The 22,366-nt window shown below is 47.7% G+C and overlaps 1 protein-coding gene across 1 annotated transcript in view; it reads right to left on the reverse strand.

The window, feature by feature from the left end:
* The window catches only part of ATP10A (ATPase phospholipid transporting 10A (putative)), a 178,519-nt gene that overhangs the window by 37,371 nt on the left and 118,782 nt on the right, over positions 1 to 22,366 (reverse strand). Inside the window, exons 3-8 of the mRNA XM_062206568.1 lie at positions 13,527 to 13,612; positions 8,354 to 8,460; positions 7,871 to 8,002; positions 6,381 to 6,511; positions 4,320 to 4,572; positions 93 to 310 (exon numbers count right to left, since the gene is read on the reverse strand). Coding sequence (XP_062062552.1) covers positions 93 to 310; positions 4,320 to 4,572; positions 6,381 to 6,511; positions 7,871 to 8,002; positions 8,354 to 8,460; positions 13,527 to 13,612 — 927 coding nt within the window. The remainder of the gene's footprint in view (positions 1 to 92; positions 311 to 4,319; positions 4,573 to 6,380; positions 6,512 to 7,870; positions 8,003 to 8,353; positions 8,461 to 13,526; positions 13,613 to 22,366) is intronic.

Genomic DNA, 22,366 nt, shown 5'->3' on the forward strand with positions numbered 1-22,366 from the left:
AGTGGGGGAAACAGCAGCAGCGAGGAAGGTGGCCACAGCCAGCAGGAGCCCTGGCCTCTGGGAGGTCTGGGCGCTGGGGCCTGCACACTCACCATGGGGCTGCTGAAGGCCGTATGCTTGGACAGGATGCTGGCCCTCCTGGCCTCGGCCCGGCTGCCCGTGCGCCGGTGGGACCTGGTGCTCTGGCTCCTGCTCATTATCCGGATGCTCTGGTGGCTTCCAATGCTTCCACGCTGCGACACTGTGCTCCCTCTGGGTACCACTTCCTCCTCCTCTGAGTCTGCTTCCTGGTATTTGGCCAGGCGCTGGGCTGTGGGGCAAAGGACACGGGTTAAGGGATTGAGGGGTGAACCGATTCAGGGTGTCCTAGGTCCCATGAGGCTTCTGGCAGCTATTCTCCTCCCCAAACAGCACTCACCACCTGGTCCCTAATGGCACGGCCACACTTAATGCACTTCCGGTGACTGAGGGATGCAGTACATTTTTGTTTATCTGCACCCTCAGTTAACTGGAGGAGACTGATATTTCCAATCCCATTTCACAGATGAGAAGACCAAGTTTCTTCTCAGAGAACTTGCAAAGATAACACAACACAGGGGCAGGTGCAATGAGGGTGGCACTAGGCCTAAAGGACACTAAACTCTGGGTCCTGTTTATTATGGGATGGTGGCCACTCTATCCCCTCTCACATAGTCATGGGTGGACAGAGTGGGATTAGGGACAGCTCCTCTGTTCAGGTTGAGCCTGGGTGTATGTGGGGTTGGGGTCAACAGGTGGTGGGGAGGAAGACAGGGCATATTGTACAGGCCTGGCCCATGGGATACCACTTAAGATCTGCCCATCAGGCTGGGTCACAGGGCTGTCTGCCTCACTAGGGCCTTCTGGGCACACGAGGCATCGTGTACCAATCAGAAATGTATGGGACATCAGCCAGGATGGCATTGCTCCTTCAGTGCTGGGCTCCCTGCTCAGGTCACATGAACAATAGGTAGCATCTACACTGGCCCCTGTGAAGATGAAGCAGGTGGGCTCTCATTCCTCCTAAGACCTTCACTGCAGGGACACACACCTCCAGGGTTTGCACCACCCAGTGAGCCAGCGAGGCTCCTTCTCGAGTGCTGACTGTGATGCTGCCCCTGAGCCTCTGGGGATGCAGCTGAGCAGTTTCTACAGCCACGTGGGCGTGTGGTGAGTGACCTGAAGAGGCACCTGCGCTGCCATTTCTTGCTAAGCGATGGCACTGAACACCTTTTCCTGGACAGCTTGTTTCATCATGGATATGCAACAAGGAGACTACGCATGAGGCTTACCCATCAAAGCAGGCATTGAATCAGAACTTCAAGCACAGGTGCTGTGCTGGGCAGAAGCACCACAAGGCACCCTAACTCCAAACCATCTGAGAGGTCCCCCAAGAAGGGGATGCAGTAGCCCTGGTCAGCAGTGCAGGCCAGGCCTTTATATTAAACATGTCCTAATACCTCTTCCTTTAGAAATGAGAAAAAAACAGGAGAAGGAGGGGAAGCTACTTGCCCACTGTCACATGGCCCAGTACTTGTGAACGCCAGGAACCCAACTCAGGAGTTATCTAACCCAGGAGCAAACTCTTCTCCAATATCCCACCAGCTCTGGGGTGACAGAGATCCCAGACTGGTGACAGCAGATGGCAGGTAGACAAAAGCCTGGACTGTGATTGTGTCCGCTTTCTAAGCTTGTGAATGAGGAGTCTGGCTCCAGTCTCCAGAAGGGTCGATCTGCCCATCCCACTCTCCCCCAACAGTGGTCACCACATGCTCGAGTTCAAGGCAGCCAGTCCAGAGCCTCCTCCTTCCTGGAAGCCGTGGAGCCAGGCCTGGGCAGCAGCTGTTGTGTTGGTCTGAAGTACTTTCCAACCAGCAGTGTCCTCAGTGATGCCTTTGATGTCCTCAGGGAAAAGGAGGCACAGAGAGGTGAAGCCCAGCCTTGGGCATGCGTGGTCAGCCACCTACAGGTCTCGGGTCCAGAGAGGGTACATCCATGGTCCCCTTGCATGTCCTGGTGGGCTCTGTGCTCAGAGTCAAACCCACTGGAATTCATTTACTGTGTGATCTTGAGAGGTCAGATTATGGGATTAACTGAATGAAGATGTTCTGTGCCCTGGATGCCTATCAGCTGCTGATCTGGTCACCTCTTTAAAGCATGCTGAGTAGCACGGTTGCTTCTTTCTCCACCACAATGCTCTCTGGAGTCCTCTAGAGGCCACAGAACCCTCTGGTTTTAGGGTAAGTGTTTAACACTGTTCACAATCTTTCTGGAATCTTAGCTGGGATTCTGCCCCATGTAGACTCAGGTCCCAATATTATTATTTTTAAAAAAGTTCATTATTTGGGGGCAGCATTGTGGTACTATAGATTAGGCTGCTGCCTGTGACAATGGTATCCCATATGAGTGGTGGTTCGAGTCCTGGCTGCTCTACTTCCAATCCAGCTCCCTGCTAATGTGTCTGGGAAGATGGCCCAAGTCCATGGGCCCCTGTACTCATGTGGGAGACCTGGATGGAACTCCGGGCTCCTGGCTTTGGCCTAGATCAGTCCCAGTTGCAGTGGCAATGTGGGGAGTAAACCAATGGATGGAATCTCTCTCTCTCCCTCTCTCACTCACTCTGCCTTTCAAATAAATAAATAAATCTTTAATAATAAACTCATTATTAACATATATATTTGAAAGGCAGAACTAGAGAGAGAGAGAGAGAGAGAGAGAGAGAGATAGGTCCCCTACATGTTGGCCCAGTCCTCAAATGGCCTCAATATCTGGGGTTGGGCCAGGCTGAAGCCAGGAGCCAGGAGCTTCATCCGGGTCTTCCAGATGGATGCAGGGGCCCAAGCACCTGGACCATCCTCCACTGCCTTTCCAGGCTCATCAGAAGAGCTGGATTGGAAGTGGAACAGCTGGGAGGGGAACCAGTGCCCACACGGGATGCTGGGCACCGCAGGCAGCAGGCTTAACCCACCACGCCACAGCTCCGGTCCCTTACTTTCCTTTTGATGGTGAGACATTTGAAACTTGCTCTCAGCTATTTTGAAATACCCAACACATCACTATTGACTGTAGTCACCATGCTTGCTATGCAATAGATCTCAGAACCTAGCCTGGTGTCTGCCTCAGATGATGTCTCAACTTTAAAAGCTGCTGCTTACGCCTTCCTGAGTGTCTGATCGCTTTAAGACTCTGCTGAGTTCTGCTTCCAAGAAGAACATTGGAAACCAACTATTTCTCACCAAGGTCAGCAGTCAGGGATGAGGAAGTGGAGGAGAGAAAGAAAGGGGACACAGGAAGAAGGGGTGGGGCAGTCAGGGATGGTGCAGAGGTGAGTGGCTGCAAGACCACTGCTGACAGTTTATTTTGGATGGCAAATTAAATGTCAAACTACACCTTCTGCTTAATCTGACTGCTCTAATTTTATGTGGAGGAAGACAGTGGATGTCATGGTAATTCCTGGTTTTACAAAACTCACAATAATCTCTGGTTTCCCACAGACCCTTCCCCCTAGTTTCTCTAGGGAGCAGCTTCCTATTAACGCCCGTTTGCTGACCACTCCTGCCCCACTTTATACTTGCTGATGCTGTGCCATGGCTTCTTTCGTGGTCTTTGCTGCTGTCACAGAAGCTCTGGTTGTAGGGCAGGGTGACCCCCACTGGAGATGCTATGGCCCGGGAAGCACTTCTGTGCCTCAGGACCCCCTGGCTGGGGCCAGGGCTGGCTGGTTCCAGCCACACCCACGGCTCATACAGCTGGCAGCTCCCCTGAGTCAGGAAGGAGGCAGCAAAGGTTACGGAAAGGAGAGGTGGGAGGAGGGGCCCGACATGATCAGAAGGGAGGCCGTTCATTTCTTTCTGGCTCCCCCACGGGCACTGCGTTCCAGGAGGAAAAAATGCAGCACGAATGACCCAATTCCCGTCTGAGAATTTTCAGCTGCTAACAAGAAGATGGATGGGTGACAACAGTAACATCTCTTTGTCTCGTGGTACGGCAGGAGGGGAGCGGCTGGAGGCTTCATTCTTGCAGACGCTCTGCTCGCTGGGCGGCTGCACTTGCCTGGCAGACAGCGAGAGCTGCAACAGATGCCAGCAGCTCCAGACACTGCAGCAAGCAGGCGGTGTCAGTCTGTGCTAAAAATAGTGCCAGGTTTCAGGCTCCCTGACAGCCAGTCTTAGGCTCCCTTGAACATCAGCAATTCCTGAAGCCTGTGTGTATGTGTGTGTGTGCGTGTGTCTGCATGCAGCTATGGATACAGCAGCTTTCTGGTCCAGCCCACATCGAGAGCCCCCAACCCTGAGACTCACCATTTGCATCATGGGAATACTCTATGCCCGACACAGTGCATCTTCGGAAAACCATCTTATTCTCCGTTAAAGTGCCAGTTTTATCTGAGAAGATATACTGTATTTGCCCCAAGTCTTCTGTGATATTCAGAGCTCGGCATTGCAGCTGTGAGTCTGTCTCTTCGTCGTACAACTCTATGTCCTGGTTAATGAAGTATACTTGGCACACCTTAACAATTTCAATGGAAACGTACAAGGAAATTGGGATCAAAACCTGGAAGATACAAGGTGCACAAAATGAAGGCTGTGGGAACCGGGGTGTTGCAGAATTAATCCAATCTATTTAAATGACGTATGACTACAACCACAAGAAAGTAGGGGCTATACTGTACCTTTAAGAGCTTAAATAGGTTGGTTTAGAGTCAATATTGGAAAAGAATTAGAATATTTGCAAAGGGTTTAAACTAGGACAGCCTATGGTGCAACTGAAGAGCGGAAATCCACTATGGTGTCTGGAAATATGGTAACCATGGCTTGGACAGAAGCAAGCGTTTTCGTATTGCTAAGTTGTGCTTGAGAGTAGCTATGAAAGGAAAGAGAGAAAAGAGAAAAAAAACATGGCACAGTCAGAGTCCTCATAAGGCAAAGTCACCTCACAGCACAGTGGCACTCAACCCCCAGGCTTTCCCTGGGCCCAAGCGACAGAAGCTGCCTGTCTCCCACGGACACAACCCCACGGTTCAAGGAGCAGCTGGTGAATGAAGAGACTTCATTGCTGGTTTGTGTTGAAGGACAATTGCTGTGATCTTGTAGAACATGGAGCAAAGGGAAGAAGTCTTTGAGAAAAACAGTTATGCCTTGAAATGAATGTTCATGTACTTATTTTTTCAGAGACACAGCGTTAAACTAATGTTTATGGGGTGGGAAGATGACATCTGATTAACTTCTCATGATAACTTCATTGTGTTAATGGAACACCAACTATTGTGTGTGTAGTCTTAACTTGACAACAGAACAAAATTTGTATTCATAAAAAAAGACCACTTTGGAAAGGTAAATGAGGCTGTTTCCTGTTGAATGAAGCACATACGATACGAGACAGCTGAGGTTCCCCCATAGGCAAAAGCTGAGCACGTGTCCTCTGGCTTTTCTTGTTCCCAAGGAGGTTGGTGGTGATTCTCGCCCACCTCTCCTGCCTTCTGGAGCTCTGGGACTGCCCCGTCTTTAACCATGCCCTTTGTGCATAGATTCCCAGCAACAGGGAGGTGCTGGAGAGGTATGTGAATGAATAGCAAAAGTAATCATAACAACAATAAACAATGCAATGTGATATCTTGGAACAGCAAAGGCCCATCAGTGGAAACACGGATGGGGTCTGGATGAAGATGCCTGGAGTCTGGTCACAGCTAAGTGCTGCAGTCATTGTAATACACCCACGTGAGAGGGATCTATGGGAGCTCTCCATATTCATCTCTGTAGCTTTTCTGCAAGTCTTAACATTATTCCCAAATTAATTTTTTTTTAAATAACTGAAGGGTGGCATTTGGCCTAGTGGTTAGGACTCCCATGTCCCACATCGGAGTACTTGGGTTTGCATAGGACCTCCACTCTCAATTCTAGCTACCTGCCGATGTAGATCCTGGGAGGCAGTGGTGAGGGCTCAAGTAATTGGGTTTCTGCTACGGTTGTGGGAGATTTGGACTGAGTCCCTGGCTCCCAGCTGGAGAGTGAAGCAGTGGATAAGAGCTCTCTGGCTCCGGCACTCTGCCTCTACAATAAGCTAATTTAAAAAAAAAAAATAAAGTAACTGAAAGGAAAAACAGGGATATGAAAATGATGGCCTAAACTAAATCTTCAAAGCACAAGAGTCTTAAGAACAGCAAAAGAGCATTTTAACAGGAACATTACCCCAGGAAAGATCCATAGATTAAATTATGTGGAAAAATAAAGAGCAGTATTTCAGGCAGACACTCATGGTCCTCTAAGATAGAGAGTTCACAGGAAACTCAGAGCAGAGGGTGAGAAGTTTCTGTTCTCTGCACAGAAGTAAAGTGGTTACCCTTCAGTTCTTGGTACTGTTACCTGCAGAACTATTATCATTGTCAAAAATGAGTAAACCGCAGCTGTGACTGGGGACAAGGCGCTGCCATCAGACTCAGGGACATCAAACAGTGCTTTCTTCTCTTGATACCGCTGTATCCACAATCCATGGCCTGTCGTAGCGTTCATCCAACAGAAAAAAAAAAGAACACTGTTAGTGGTATTTAAAGTAAAACTTTAAGACTGCTGCTTTACACACATACACACACACACACACACGGTTTATTAGCCTGCTTAGTCATGTAAGAAAGCAATAGCCATATTCTTGGCACCTGTGATCAGACTGCTGGTCAGACCTGGCACTGAGACTCTTCCTGACACCAAGAGTTTCTCATTATTAGTGCTGAGTGGCACTGCTGATCACAATGCAGGAATTGCACGTATGTGGCAGCTGAAAGCGTAAAACCCCCCAGAAAGGAAGTTTCCAACGTGTAGCTCACAAAACCTCTGTCTCATGAGATGTTTAATGAAAGAACAGTGGGATCCAGAGACAGCTCCTATCTGTTCCTTTGTGGAGACTCAAAAACCACAAGTTGGGGTTCAGCATTGTGGTGTAGTGAGTTAAGCCACTGCCTGTGACACCAGCATCCCCCATGAGTGCCAGTTCAAGCCCTGGCTGCTCCACTTCCACTCCAGCTCCCTGCTAATGTGCCTGAGAAAGCAGTGGGAGATTGCCCAAGTAGTTGGGACCCTGCCACCCTCATGGGAGAGCTCCTGGCTTCTGCCTGGCCCAGCCCCAGCCATTTGTAGCCATCTGGGGAGTAAACTAGCAGATGGAAGATCTCTTCCTATCTCTCTGTCTCTTCTACTCTGTCACTCTGTCTTTCAAATAAATAATATTTTTTTAAAAATTCACATATGGACCCTGAGAAGTCAATGTTGATACAGCCATCTGATAACAGAAGTCTATTTCATGCCCTGCACATCTGTGTCTACAACTCCAGAGACCATGTCACATCCAAACCTGGTACATGATGGCTGCAGAGCAAGGACATGGTGCAGGTCATTTACTGGGATCATGACATACTTCTCTGCATGGCTTTCTTGTGGCGCCATATGTGGTCTGCTTATCAAAAAACCTGGAGAGGACTGCAGCCCTCAGAGTGACCTAATTGCTAGCCCCTTCTTGATATCTAAGTCAAATTCTCTCTTTTCATGAAGTTCCCGTTAGTAGTGCTCTCTGCCATTGGCCTTAGTGCATCCCAGCTTCCACTGCAATCACTACTAGTGCCATGATGAAACAAACCATGCTTTCAGCCAAGCAGCCGTCCATTCCTTTGCCAAGCCCGCTCATCTAGGCATCCCAGTGTGGCTTGTGCTGATGCAATCAGCCTTTGAGTTTAAGTCGGAGAAAAACTTGATGCGTGTTTGAGCTTAAGAGGGCTGGATCAGAGTGGGTTGGGCATTGCATGGGGCTCCCTTATAGGCTGTTGATAGCACCCAGTCACCTGTGACCCATCTGGGGGACTTACCGACCGCTGAAAACAGAGACATACAAATGAGGAGAAGGACACACCAGAGCACATCGCAGTTCATCTGCCTCTCAAGCTGGCTGCGCTTGTAGCGGGGTCCACTGTTGTTCAGCAGAGCTTTGGTTTCATGTCCTGTGACCGGGGTGGGGCGGCGGAGGGTGATGAAGGGATGTGAAGAGTGAATTACTATGCCGTCATCTAATAACCCTCATATGATAAGCACAGTTGAAACAGCAGGGTAGGAAATCAATCTTACATATGTAACTATCATGGAGGAACAAACAGAAAGAAACACGCTAAAATGCCAAGACTTTTGGTTGATGTCTTCTTGCTTTTGCTTTTTTTTTTTTTTTTTCAAATTTCTACAATGAGTATATGCAACTCTTATAATCAGAGAAATAACAAAAGAGGAGAAATGTCCACAGAGCACCATGTGATGAGCCAGTGCCATCACAGAGCACAGTGCAAGGTGCCCGTGCCTACCTGCATAGATGACAATGCCCACCACCGCCTCTGTGTTCCTGATGGTGCAGCCTCGTAGCAGCAGGTTTTCTTTATACAGTGCGGCCTTCTTCCCATTGTTGTGAATGCTGTTGGGGAGCAGGGGCATGCGTCACGTGGCTGCACGTATGTGCCTCAGGTCTCAAGCAATTGTGCCTTGGGGAAGGAAGGACCTGATACTACAGAAGTTCATGAATGCTGGGAGGCTGGATGAGGAAGGGAAGTGAGGAGCCCCCGGTGTGGGTGGCTTGTCTACACCAGTGAGAGGAAGCTGCTAGCAGTTCAGTGGGATCTGGTCACCCAGAAGCAGCTCGAGAGACTCCTGCTTCTTTGCTTACTTTGCACAGGTTTTCACTCCAGGGACTGATCACAGCTGGGAAGGGCCAACCCTGCATCTGAGGGGCAGAGTTAGGAAGTGGCCAAGGAGGGCCTTCGTAGGTGGTCTCCTGTATGTCCCCTACTCAGTATAGGAAATTGTACTCCTCATCGGCTCTCACATTGACAAACTACACAAACATTGCTCTGGAAGTGGGAAGAGATTGGTTTCAGCAACATGTTTTGCTTCTTTTTTTCATACAAAAACTTGTAAAGTTGTTAGAAATACTAATACACTGAATTAGAAATACGATAAACTCCACAAGACAACTTTATGCATTCTGTTTGATTGCTATGTAGATCTTCAAGGATGGTCCCAAGTTTAAGCCACATTCTCAGACTCGTCCTCCTGGCCCACAAATGGCCGAGGCTGGTCAGACTGGCCAGTGCTAGGACCACAGTGGGACAGACATGGTCTTGGGAGCCCCATATGTGGCTCTCAGCCGAGGTCTTGAAGACCTCCTGAAATATGGCAGGGATTTTGCCTAAATTCCTCCAGGCAATGATTCCAAGGTGGAAGGTCTTCAAAGCAGCCACCCTTTTGTGTCCTCAGGGTACAGTTTTCCCCACACGCCCACCATCCAAACGCCTCTTCTTCCATCCCCAGAGGCTCACCAGGGAGCATGGCAGGGCTTTCCCACCTACAAAGTCCTAGGATGGTACCCACTGACCAGAGGGACAAATATATTCTCTGGTGAAGAAAGGAAACTCAACAATGGAGTCAAGGCTAGCACGCATGTTGGGAGGGTGCATTTTTTTCAAGTGTGCTATTTACCAACACAGCATCCGCTTTTCTGCAGAGCAAATGCTAAGGCATGTGCAGGGGATGATGAGTCAACACCGTGCCAATGGCTCACTTAGGCAGTTACAGTGCAGGGTCAAGGCTGAAACCTCACAGCCAGCTAAAAGCACTGAGACCAGCGTGTACTGGACATCATTAACTGCACAACTCTGTTCCATTCTGCCCGAGTGAGAGAACACTTTCAGCTGCATTTCTCACATGGAGCAGCTGGACATTTCTCTGAGACAGCCGTAAAGAATGAGTCATCTCAGAGTTCTCATCATGCTCACAAAGGACAAGAGATCAGCTCGACAGAAGCAAGAAAAATATTTTACATTTAGCCTTCCTTTTGTGTCCTAGGATTCAGCATCTACACTTTCATTCAACTGAAGATTAAAAATGCTTGGGAAAAAACTGTATCAGTACTGAACACATAGACACTTTGTTTATTATTCTCTAAAATAAGTATTATAATAATTTACATGGTACTTATTTTTATAAGGTCCTATATGTTATACAGCAATGATTTAAAGTATATGAGAAGATATACATATGTTATATGCAAATACTATTCTATTTTTATATAAGGAAGTGAGTTTACACACAGTTTGGTATCCTGGGGAGGTCCGAAACCAACCTCCTGAGGACGACTGTGCTGGGCTTTCTAATTAGACCAAACCTGACTGAGAGGCACCCCCAGCAGGCACACTGGCCTAGACTGTGCTGCAGGGACAGGCAGCAGGTGCAAGGGGACAGCAACCCACTCTTGCATGAACAGGGCTCTCCTCAGATGGAGCTGGAAGGTGGGAGAATGGCATCACACAGAAGGTCCAGAACTCAGCAGCTAAAAAGCTACTTTGGACTTCTGGGAGAGACTTGGCTAAAGGTGGAACAGGCGCATGGCCAAACAGGCATGAAGTTGATTCTGCGACAACATAAGCCCATCAAACTGCACTCAACACTACTCCTTTGCTTTGGGCCAAGTTATGTCTCTCAGAATTGCTATGTTGAAATACTATCCCCCAGGACCTCAGCTTCCAAGTGTGCTGAGACTTGAAGAGGCAATGAAGTTAAAATGTGGCCATTAGGGTGGGTCCTAACCTAATATGACTAGGGTGCCTATAGGGAGAGAGATGAGGACACAGGGGCACACGGACAGAGGAACATTATCTATAAGCCAAGGAGAGCAGTCTCAGGGGAGACCAACCCTGAAGGCTTGATCTTGGATTTCTAAGCTCCAGACCGGTGGGGAAATAAACCGTTACAGCAGAGCCCAGTCTGTGGCACTTGGCAAGGCAGCCCTGGTGGTTGACTATATCCTGTAACATTAAATTTAAGCCTTTTGGAAGAGCTCACCTACTTCAAGTTCCCAGCCCTTTGGGCTGCTCATCAAACAAATCTCTTCTAAATCAAAACTGTCCAGAAGCCAAACGTGATGAGTGAAGGTTGTCTGACAGCATCCACCACTCACTAAAAAGTGCCACAGGCAGGCTCCTTAGGAAATGGCAGATTTCAGTTAATAAATGTCCAGCCCTCCTTGCTTTCTCAGAAGGTGTTACAGCAGCTAGGATGCACTTGCTCTTGGTAATTAATAGGTCTCATTCATCTGACTGCCCGCCTATGAAGAAAGGTGAGCACCAGTAACTATCAGAATGTTGGCAAAAGCCTGCAACAGGTGTGCAAATCCATCTGCTCAAACACAGGAGTGCAAGGCTGCAGAGCTCAAAGCCACAGGATACAGTGCCAAAGGATGGAAAGCTTGTAGAGCTGTCTTCAAGACAACTTCCTCCCCAGGTCACGGAAACACCCTGAGACCTAGGCCCTCCTCTCTGCTTCATCTGTTAGGGCTTCAGTCAGCCTGGCCACCTGGACCAGCAACCCGGGATTCCTTGATTGATCCCTCCTCCCTCATTGTGACAGCCACTCAAACATCTGTCCTCAGTGTTAACCCCACAGGCTCTGATCAATCCACAGCCTTCTTCTCACTATGTCTGTGCCGCGCTGACCTAATTTAGGCTTCTGTATTTCTCTGTCTGAGGCTACAACACACCATTTTGGCCTCAATATCCGCAGGCTTGTTTCTCATGTCTGTTTCCTACAGAGTCCCCAGAGCAGTCTCGTGTGCACAATGACTTCTCCGTTTCCCTGGAAGCAACCTCTGTGGGCTGCTCACTTCTGGCTTGGCGTGCAGGGCCCAGTCTCAGCCCTTCCTATGCAGGCTTTCTGCTCCAGTCACCCACACAGCACATTCTATGTGCCCCATCCTGGCCTCTGCCTGGAAGAGTTTGGCCCTCCAACCTGGTTTTACAACCTTTTTGGGCTTGACAGCCTTTAGGAAGATTCTCTGCAGGACCTTCAGGCAGGGCTCCTCCTGTCTTATTCCTTTTTGTACCCTGATGCCTACCTCTGAGCCCGGAAAACACTGACGTCAGCCTCTGACCTTGGCTTTGGTTGGGTCCATCCAATGAGGATGTTGAAAGGGACATTCATCGGAGGAACAAGAGAGGATAGGGAGTTAATTAGCTATTTCTTCTTAGAAAGTGAACGCTGGCTGGCTGTATCCCTTGACTAGAGCTGAGTATCTCCCCCAGGGAGCCCCCTCAACACAGATACAACACTCCTGGGCCCTGTGGAAGATGCACAGAGTTTGCCTTTTACTGTGAACAGTTTGCATTCATTGGTTCACACTACCAGCCATCATTACTGCTGCCTCCTGTGTGTTGGGCTCAAGGATTAATGATTAATTCATCAGCTAGCGTGAAGCTTCAACCCTAAACTGACAGCTCTCAGAAAAGGAGCCTATTTTCAGAAGCACAGCTTCTCTCCTCCTCTTTTCCATATATCCATGGAAAGGCCAATCTGCACTGGGCCACTAAGCAGCAGCCTGGCCTCAACTGTGAACTGGCACTATGGAGCAGGACAGTGGCGGGGAGGAAGTCCCACATTCTCCAGATGAGAGAGATGAGCCTGCAGGAGCTGCTGATGCGTGGAAGGCAGAGCTGCACAGCATGGCAAACCTATGTCTTTCAGGTCCTTGTCACCTGCCTCGTTCCTTATGATTCCATACCTGATAGCCCCAATTTGCAACTTAGCAACTATGTCCTGCCACTCCCTGTTCTTGCCACACCGACTGACTACACTCCCATTAGTATTGTTGTTGTTGTGATGTTGTTGTTAGGAAACTTCCAAACAGACATGAAAGTAGACAGAATAGCATAATTACTTCCCATGTACCCCTGGTCAAGCTTCAACAAACAGCCAATCCTGTGCCATTTGTCCACCTTTTTGTCTTTCTGTTTTAGAGCAAGGGAGAGACTAGGCTATTAGATACACCATAGATAGCCAGATGGAGAGATAAATTACTTTTTACTGTTTCTCTTTACTCTTGATTAGAATAAAATAAACATGAGGGAAAGAATTTTGTCTGTTTAGTTTACCATGCTGTATCCAGAGCTTTGACATAGTCTCAGCATATAGTATGTGCTCAATATATACAAAGATCTTTTAAAATGTTCATAAAACTAGAATAAACAGGTAAGCTTTTTCTGGAAAACAATTTTGAAATCCATGCATTGTTTTTTCATCATACGTATTTTCCATGAACTATTTGGAGTCCCTCCCTTATCTGCGTTCAGTGACTGAGTGAAAGATAAATGGAGCGATTTCCACCCAGGTTCTTCCTGCCTGGCACCTGCTTCCATGGAGTAGGACCACGTCACCAGCCACGCTTCCCTTTCACTCCTCTCACTTTCCCAGGGCCCACTAGGGGATGCAGAAGCAGTAACTCTTCATTATGGATGGTGCTGGTACATTTCTACTTCTGGCAGAGTCTTGCAAACTAGTTCCACAAGCAGGCAAGGATGCTCAGGTACTGGGAAATATTTGCAAAAGACTATACCACATGGCAAAGAGTATTACATGCACGTTTACAACTCTGTGTGTATGTGTGTGTACTTTATTGAACAGAAAGAAAAGCATGAGAAGATACATGATACTCACATGCAACCATGAAACCTAGACAGGTTATTGTTTGGCTTCTCACACTCGATTACGCTGGTGAAGGTCAAAGGATTGAATTCGGAGACCTAAAATAATAGCACGGACATATTAGAGAAATCTGGGATCAAGCTGTTCCATTCTAAAAGGCACTTGTTTTTCTGTCTCAAATCCATGACAGGGAAACTTCAGGGAAGAATTCCACCCACGAATTTTTGCAGAATGCCCATGCACACATGGCACTGATTTCTAGATTTCTCCTTTTTATAATGAAGAATAAGTAATCATTTCATAATGAATAAAAATTAGTGGACTAGTATTGGGCAGTACATGAGCTGAAATGACTGGGGCTCTATCGCAAAATAAGAGGGTATGAAGTAATGGCAAAGGAAGCCACTGATGATGGAAAGGGATGAGTGAATTCCTGAGACAGATCAGCACCTTCTGATTTTCTATATGGATTCAGAGAGACAAATTCCATCTGGAAAATAGAAACTGACACTAAAATACCGCATGGATATTTGATGAGAAAGATTTAAGTAGCCAATATTTAAGGCAACCATGTATTATTCTCTTCTGTTTAGCCTAGCAGTTAAGACACCTGTGTCCCTCATGAGAGTGGTTGGGTTTGATTCCTGGCTCTGGCTCCTGACCCCAGTCCTGCTAATGCAGACCCTAAAAAGCAGCAGTAGTGATGACTCCAATAACTGAATTTCTGTCAGCCATGTGAGAAATATGGACTGATTTCCTGGCTTCTAGCTTTGGCCCTGGCCTAACCCTGGCCATAAGAGGCATTTGGGGAGGGAACCAAAGGGTCTTTGCTCATATAATTACATCATCAGGAAAGAAAACGTGCAGGTGGTTAAAAATCACAGAAGTGGCATAAACGCTGTTGACATCACCCAGGTAATTACTACTCAACCACAACAAGGCAGTTCCCTGCGGAGTCCAGCCAGCAAGGTAACTGTCGCAGATTCAGTTCTCACTGTTTGCCAGTGTATTCGTGTACAGTACAGGAGGACTCATAGATAACAGTACAGCTCAATACCTGGAAACCAAATGTTACTTTATTTTATTTTAGTTTTTTAAAATATATGGTTATTTATTTGAAAGGTAAAGTTACAGACAGAAAGAGTGACACAGAGAGAGATCTTCCATTTGTTGGTTCAATCCCCCAAACAGCCACAATGGCTGGGGCTGGGCCAACCCGAAACCAGAAGTCAGGAGCTTCTTCCAGGTCTCCCATGTGGGTGCAGGGGCCCAAGGACTTGGGCTGTCTTCCACTGCTTTCCCAGGCCACAGCAGAGAGCTGGATCGGAAGTAAAGCAGCTGGGTCTCGAACCAGCGCCCATATGGGATGCCAACGCTTCAGGCCAGGGTGTTAGCCTGCTGTGCCACAGCGCCGGCCCCCCAAAAATGCTGTTTTAAAAGGCTCTTCTTGAGGTCTCATTAACCACCAGAAACCTCTCTCCTTGGACAGAAATGGCCTCTCAGAGTGAGGCCACGTTTCCGGGATGCCAGTGTTTACTTAAAGCTATGTGGATTATCTTGAAGCCTGCGGCCTGCTTTTCCAGGGCAGACGTTTGTGGATACCGAGTACAAGATGGCCATGAAGGGAGCGAGTTTCAGAGAACAGCAGGATTATTCTTGGCAGACGAGGAGCGTAGAACTTAAAATATTCTCTTTGTTTATTATTCTTTCTCTCTAAGAAAAATGTAATGTACATGGCTCCGCAGTGGTAGGACATTCTGTCTCTGGGACTGCAGACCTGCATCTGTAATGTTCACCCATCAGTCACGTGCCTCGGGGAAGGCGCGTGCCAGGCGCACGGGACGCCTGGCTCCATCTGCTTCCTCTGGAACTGGGGAAGATTTTGAGGAGTTTTAGAACAAGAGTGACTTTTAGAGGCTTTTATGGGTTGAAGTGTACCCTTCCACTATCCTCAGAATTTGTAAAGCTCAGGATCCCAGAAGTACCTTTGTTATAAGACAGCATCTTTAAAGAAGTAATCGAGCTATAGTGAGGCCATGGGTGTTGACTCCATCCAGTAAGACTGGGGTACTGTCAGGAAGAAAGATCAGGACACACACAGAGAAGACCACGTGAGGACGCAGAGAGAAGGCGGCTGTCTGTAAGCCAAAGCGAACTTCAGGAGAGGCCAGTACACCAACACCTTGATCTTGGACTTGGAGCCTCCAGTACTGTGAAAATAAACTTTTGTGTAAGCCGTCTCGCCTGTGGTACTTTGTCAGGGCAGCCCCAGAAAATGAATACAGAGACCATCTTTGAGTTTTTGTGTATAAAAGCATTTCACAACAGAAGCACACATTTTGGATAAAGAAAGTTCTATTTACATTGACTATTTCTAACAACAAGCAATGCAGCAACACTTGCCATTTAAGAAATCTATTTATTTATCCTTCCATCCAGCCATCCACCCATCTGCCTATTTCCAAACCAACTGCAAGGCCAAGTCCTAGTTATCTGCAGCCAGACTTTGGTCAACACTGCCCTCCAGAGCATGGACACAGGCAGGGAGTCTCAATACACCCTTCTGTGCTGAGCACACTAACTTCATTGTTTTAAGAAGTGGATAACCAAGGGGAGTTCGCTCACGGAGGGGTGCAGTTGTGACACAGCAGGTTAATCCACTTCCTCAGATGCCTGCATCCCAAATTGGACTATCAGTTTGGGTTCCAGCTACTCCACTTCCCATCCAGCTTCCTGCTGATTCATGCTGGGAGGCAGTCGATGATGGCTCAAGTGCCTGGGACCCTGGAGACACAGATGGAGTTTCAGGCTCCTGGCTTTAGCCTGGCCCAGCCCTGGCTGTTGCAGGCATTGAGGAGTGAAGCAACAGACTGAAGATATCCATCTCTCTCTCTTGCTGTACCTTTCATGCAGATAAAATAAATAGGGGACTGGTGCTGGGGTAGCAGGTTAAAGTCCTGGCCTGCTGTATTGGCATCCCATATGGACGCTGGTTCGAGTCCCGGCTGCTCCACTTCTGATCCAGCTCCCTGTTAATGCCCCTGGGAAAGTAGTAGAAGATGGCCCAAGTCCTTGGGCTCCTGTATCCACATGGGAGAGCTGGAGAAATCTCCTTGCTCCCGGCTTTCAATGGATTCAATTCCAGCTGTTGGGGCCATTTGGGGAGTGAGCAGATGGAAGACATTTCTCTGTCTCTCTGTCTCTCTCTGTAACTCTGTCTTGCAAACAAATAAAATAAATCCTTAATAATAAATAAATAAATAAGCTTTTTTAAAGGCTTTTAAAAAGTCCATAGAAAATGGAGTTAAAACTTATTTTGCTGCAAAAGAATTTGAACAACCCATGCATAGTTATTTTCATAATACACACTTTCCATGAATTTTGAAGACCCCTCATACAGGTGAGAAAGATGAAAAAGCTCTTGAAATGGATGATGGTAAAGTTTACACAGAAAGGTGAATGAACTCAGTGTCACAGAACTGCATACTAAAAATGGTCAAAACGGTAGATTTTGTGTATGTTTCACAATAGTAAGAAAAAAAATTGAAAGCAAATCTAAACATTGAGAAGCGATTATGAAGAAATAATCTCTAAGTAGAAATCTGGGACCTTTTCCTACACGTACAATAAGTCTCACGTGTGAGTAATTCTTGTGGTCCGCAGCAGCAGCAGAACTCCGGGCTCTGGAGAGGTTGCTAAATGCCAGGTGTGTGCTATGGGCAGTCCTGCGCTCTCACAATGCTGCCAGGAGGCTGGTTGCTGCACGACCTCTGATTTAGGATCATTAAGGACAATGCCCAAGGTCACAGTGGCCTCCAAGTGACTGAGAGATTCTTCCAGGGCCTCTGTCTAGACATCCAGCTCAACTGTGGCCATTCACAGAGAGAATCTTGTGTTCACAGAAGATCACGCTATGTCTAACAAGCCAGAGAATATATAATAGATTCTACAGAAATTTCCAGAAACACTTTCAGTACAGTGCACTTTAAAGTGTTAATGCTTTTAAAAACACGCGTCAGTTAATGCACCTGGTCTGACTGTTGGTACCCTCTTCCCATCTTCAGCAACACCATGGATGCTGAGTTAGCAGAACTGACCCACAGCTGAAGTAAAAAGTCAGGCACCCTGGGATTTAATCCTATTTCCTCTGAATGCAAGACTTTTGGCAAGTGAAGAGAGAACATTTGGATGTGGATCTCCAGGGCTGCTATAGCTGTGTAAGCAGGAGTCTGCAGGAAGCAGAGGTGGTGTCTGTGACAGCAGGCTTACGGCTGCGGAAGCGGCGGCACCTCTGAGAATGCTGCTCACACGGGCAGGCCTCAAGCCCGTTGCTGCTGCCTGCCGGCCTGCGGCTTAGCCGCAGCAAGCCAGGCGCCTCTGACCGAATGCAGCTGATGACAGGAAGAGCTCACCCACTGCAGAGCACGCAAGGGCCACTCAGTACCTCATCAGCAACCAAATGCGCGGTTTCTGTTGTTTCCCTTGCAATAGTTCTGAAGCTTCTTTGGACAAGGTGCTCTGACCTCTATCTGAGAGCCCTTCAGCTCTGACCTTGAACTCGCCATTCTGCTCAACACTGCAGTGTCACCTCAGTGGGCAGCATTCCCTTCCTTCCTGGATGCCAAGAGCCAAGAGGCAGCCTTCCTCCTGACACGCAGCGCCTCCTGCAGGTGCTGCATCTGCCTGACCAGCACGATGGGGAGGTGTGTGTCTACTTCAACAGTGCCCAGCCTGGTAGCTGAAGGAAGGTCTGAGTCACAGGAAAGATTCTGTTACCAAGCTTGCACAGTTGGCTCTCTATACCCACGAGCTCCACAAGTGCAGATTCAAGCAACTGTAGATAGCAAATATTAGAAAAAAAAAATTGCATCTGTACTGAACATGTATTCTTGGTAGATACCAAAGGAATTTTGTAGTCTGCATTTGCCTTAAACAAATTACTAATAATATTCAATAAAAGAAAAAATGGATTTCTTCCATATTAAAACAGAAACATCGAGCAGATACTGTTACTTTTTTTGCATCATCAAAGGAGTGAAATAAGCCATTTTCCACTTCTTCGGCAGATGGGGTCAGCACGAGGCACAGGTGCACACGTGGAGAATCTTCAGGCATGCTGCCGACAAGGATCCTGCCTCTCTAGGTGGAAATTTCAGAGTGAAGCTATCTGTCCTGGTCTCTGGATGACCTGGGCACAGCAGTGTGGTGAGGGGATGCCCAGAGCCCAGCAGCAGCACCACCACAACCCCACAAGTTCACACCCTCCTTTGTCAGCTGCATCTGGATCCTGTCCTGAAAATGCCCTTGATAAGGAACACAAAGTCCTTGCTGCATGTTCAGCCCTCGTGTCACCTCTGGACATCGGTCTCAGGACACTCGGGAGGATGAATGCAGTATCTCCAACTGCCTGCCTGGCTTTGGTCTCATCATTTGCAAATGATCACTGTTGCCCAGTGATCATGGTGATAACAAAGGCCAGTCTGAGCACAGAAGTATTCTGTCTTAACAAAGCCTTGGTGATGGATGCTGCTCTTCATCCCCATGAAGCAGCCATGAGGCTCTGCCCAAGGTCACTGCACTGACTCCTCATTGCGACCCCCCGCACCTGCTACTGTTACTTGGGGTGCCCTGTTGAGGCTCAGACCTTTCTCCATTTTCACTTTCCCACTCCACTGCATCCAGCTACCTGCCCTTGCATCTCAGGGTGCATCTTTCCAGGAGAAGCCTAACTGATGGCCCCCTAAGTAAGGCAGGCAGGTGCCGATGCTCCAAGCTTGCACAGCCCACTGAGATGTCAAACCTTGTGCTTGTCCCTGCGTGGCTGGAGCTGGCTCCCACTACTCCTTCACTGTACACCACAGCCTCCTGAGAATAGGCCCTCTGTGCCCTGCGACAGAACAAGTCTGGTGTCCACATGGTGGAGGGGTGGTGAGCGCTTATTCTGGAAGGATTTCATGTGGCACAGAGCTCTATGCTGGGCTCAGAGCTTGTTCCACCATCTGCAGCCACGTACCCTCTTACCTGACACTGGGTAGGGCAGGGGTTGCTAAGAGGGGCCACTAGGGCTTCTTGGATGTTCCAGAAAGCACAGTCCCTTTCTTATAAGTGAAAGCACATTTCACTGGGCAGGAACATAGAAGTATTTCCTCAAAGCCTCTAATGCAGCGACTTAATTAATGACGGTGGATGAAAAATACTTGGATTAAGTTAGGCAAAGTATTTTAACCCAAAACAATGGAATAACTACCCCAACCCTTTTAACTGGCACTTTCAATGCAATCTGTATTTACTGTATGTCTCTCAGTGTTGTAGGAATTGGAAAAGGAACAGATGGTCTGATACTAAGTGAATGAGTAAATGAATGGATGAATTTACTTATTTCCTGCAAAGACTATATCACCAAATCGACACTTGAATTTGTTAATCTGCAATAACAAAGACATAGTCTGTTTGGCCACCACGGTGTCTCCTGGCATGTGGTGGGTGCTCAATCAGTGTGTATGGAGAAATAAGTACCCGAGTGAAGCACAGGGGTTCTTGTGCTGGTTGTAGGAGACAGCTTAAACCTAAGGAGACTCAACTCAAAGTAATCATTTCTCCAATCAGTTTCAGATCCAGTGTTACACCAGGAGTTACGATCACAAAATCCATTTAAATATCAATTTAATCTACCACGGCAATAGCTAGGACTGCATTATTTAAGGTGTCCTAACTACAGAAGTGCCTAAGTAGGTCGACACAGCAGCCCTTGACAACACACTTGATTGCAGGTAATTCAGCACATGGCAGTTCTTGTGAGCACTGCACCCCCTCCCTGTCATTGCCTTTGTCTCCAGAGTAACAAGGCTGACAAGGACAGTGAGGTTGAGGATGGGCACCTGGGCCTCCGCGGTTAACCATCAAGGATGATTTCACACATGTCCACACCACAGGCAGCTTCTGGAAAGTTCAATGCCTTTGACAGCTCTTGGAGAAACTGATCAAGGGGTGTCTGGTTGCTGCCGTCTTTACCTAATTGCAAATTTTCTGTTTGTAAGCACAAGTATTACAGAGCAAGTGGTTCTCTCTTGGCGTGAGGGTAGAAAATCAGATTTTCACTCTTTCAATCCGACTTGAGCATGCAGCAGCCAGCCCTTCCTGCCTTTTCTTCTTTATCCTCGGCCTCCTTGCTGTTCCACAGTCAAAATGCCTCACAGCTTTCATTGGTGGCAAGATTCAAAGGCTCAGAATGCTAGATTGAAGAATCAGTTCTCAGAACCAAAAGCCTATCTTTCCTTCCTAGCCACAAACGCTCTGTGCTACCTTAATGGGCTGTGGTTGTCAGCAGAGCCCATGCTTTCTTTAATCAAATGTGTCTAAGAGCGTCCAAGGACTGGCTTGTGTATTCAGATAGAAAATAATGTGAGTTATTTCATAGAACAGCAACTTCCAAACCTCAGTGAAGGCTGTTCTCTAAAATAGCCCCAGTGAAAGGACCTGCACGTAATCCAACACAGAGTCACTGCATGAAGCCTGTTTGGAGCCACATACTGAGCTAATCTGCACAGCCTGTCTGCTTCTCAGCCGTGGGCCACTTTGTGCCTCTGCCATCACTACAGGTAGGGGTTGATGGCATCAATAAAGATAGAGCTGTCATGTTTCAGAGACTGCAGAGCTGACAGTCTGCCTGAAGAGAAGGTGCACCACCCAGACCACACAGGAACTGGCACCTTGGGTCTATTTATAATAAAGTGGAACCTGGACGCAGGGCCCTGTGGACTACAGGCCCATTGGTAGCCACGTGAGAGAAGACCCAACTGCCAAATTTAGAGCAAAAGCAGGATGGATGGAAAATACTAACAGGTCAGCCAAACCACTCTTGCACTGACCTGGGGAATACACCCAAGACAAAAACAACAGTGCAATCATCCCATTCAAAAGGAAAATGATCTCATATGGAAGGGCTCCAGGCAGTTTTGACCAAACTTTCAGCTGTAGGCAAATAGAGATGCTGGACACCTCTGCCTGAAACCACCAGAGATTTAACAAGAAGGTAAGAAGAATTAAGCCAATGTGTACAACGACAAACATCAGGAGAATCGAGATTGATCTTTACGGGTTCTTTCTCTTAGGGGAGTCTACAGATTCCAAGATGGGTAGTTGAGAAGCTGAATGGAATGAGTGAGACGAATGTTGGGGCTTAGGACCTGTCTTAGTTACCTCCTGCTGATATAACAAGTTGCCATAGACCTGGTGGCTGGAAAGAACACACAGTTGTTGACTGCAGTTCTGGAGGGCAAAGACTGGAAGTGTGTCTCACCAGGCTAAAGCCACAGGGCCAGCAGGGCTGAGTTCCTCTTGGTGACTCTAAGAAAGAATCCATTTCCTTGCCTTTTCCCGCTTCCACAGCCCTTGACTTACGGCTTCCATCCGTTTTCAAAGTCAGCGTCAGCGGTGTGACCCTTTCTCAGGCTCTGTCACTGTAATGATCTTCCACCTCCCTCTTAATTTACAAGGTTCTTTGTGATGACACTGAGCCCACCTGGATAATTCAAGATGGTCTCCCCATCTCAAGGACAACTGATTAACAACCTTCATCCCACTTGAAGCCTAGTGTCTTCTCATCACGTAACAACATATCTGCAGGTTCAAGGGATTATGACATGGACATCACTGGGTGGCTATTACACAGCATACTCTAGGTCTTACAGGGAAACGGGTCTGAAATACAATTCTGCTTTATGATGGGGCCATGAAGATCTGTACCCAGAGGAAGAGTGGACTGAAAGAAGGAGTTCTGGGGCTGGCGTTGTAGTATAACCAGTAAACCCACCTTCTACAATGCCAGCATCCTATGCGGATGCAGGTTCAAG

This window comes from Lepus europaeus, chromosome 11 (genome assembly GCF_033115175.1).
Source record: "Lepus europaeus isolate LE1 chromosome 11, mLepTim1.pri, whole genome shotgun sequence".
In the NCBI taxonomy this organism is placed as follows: Eukaryota; Metazoa; Chordata; class Mammalia; order Lagomorpha; family Leporidae; genus Lepus; species Lepus europaeus.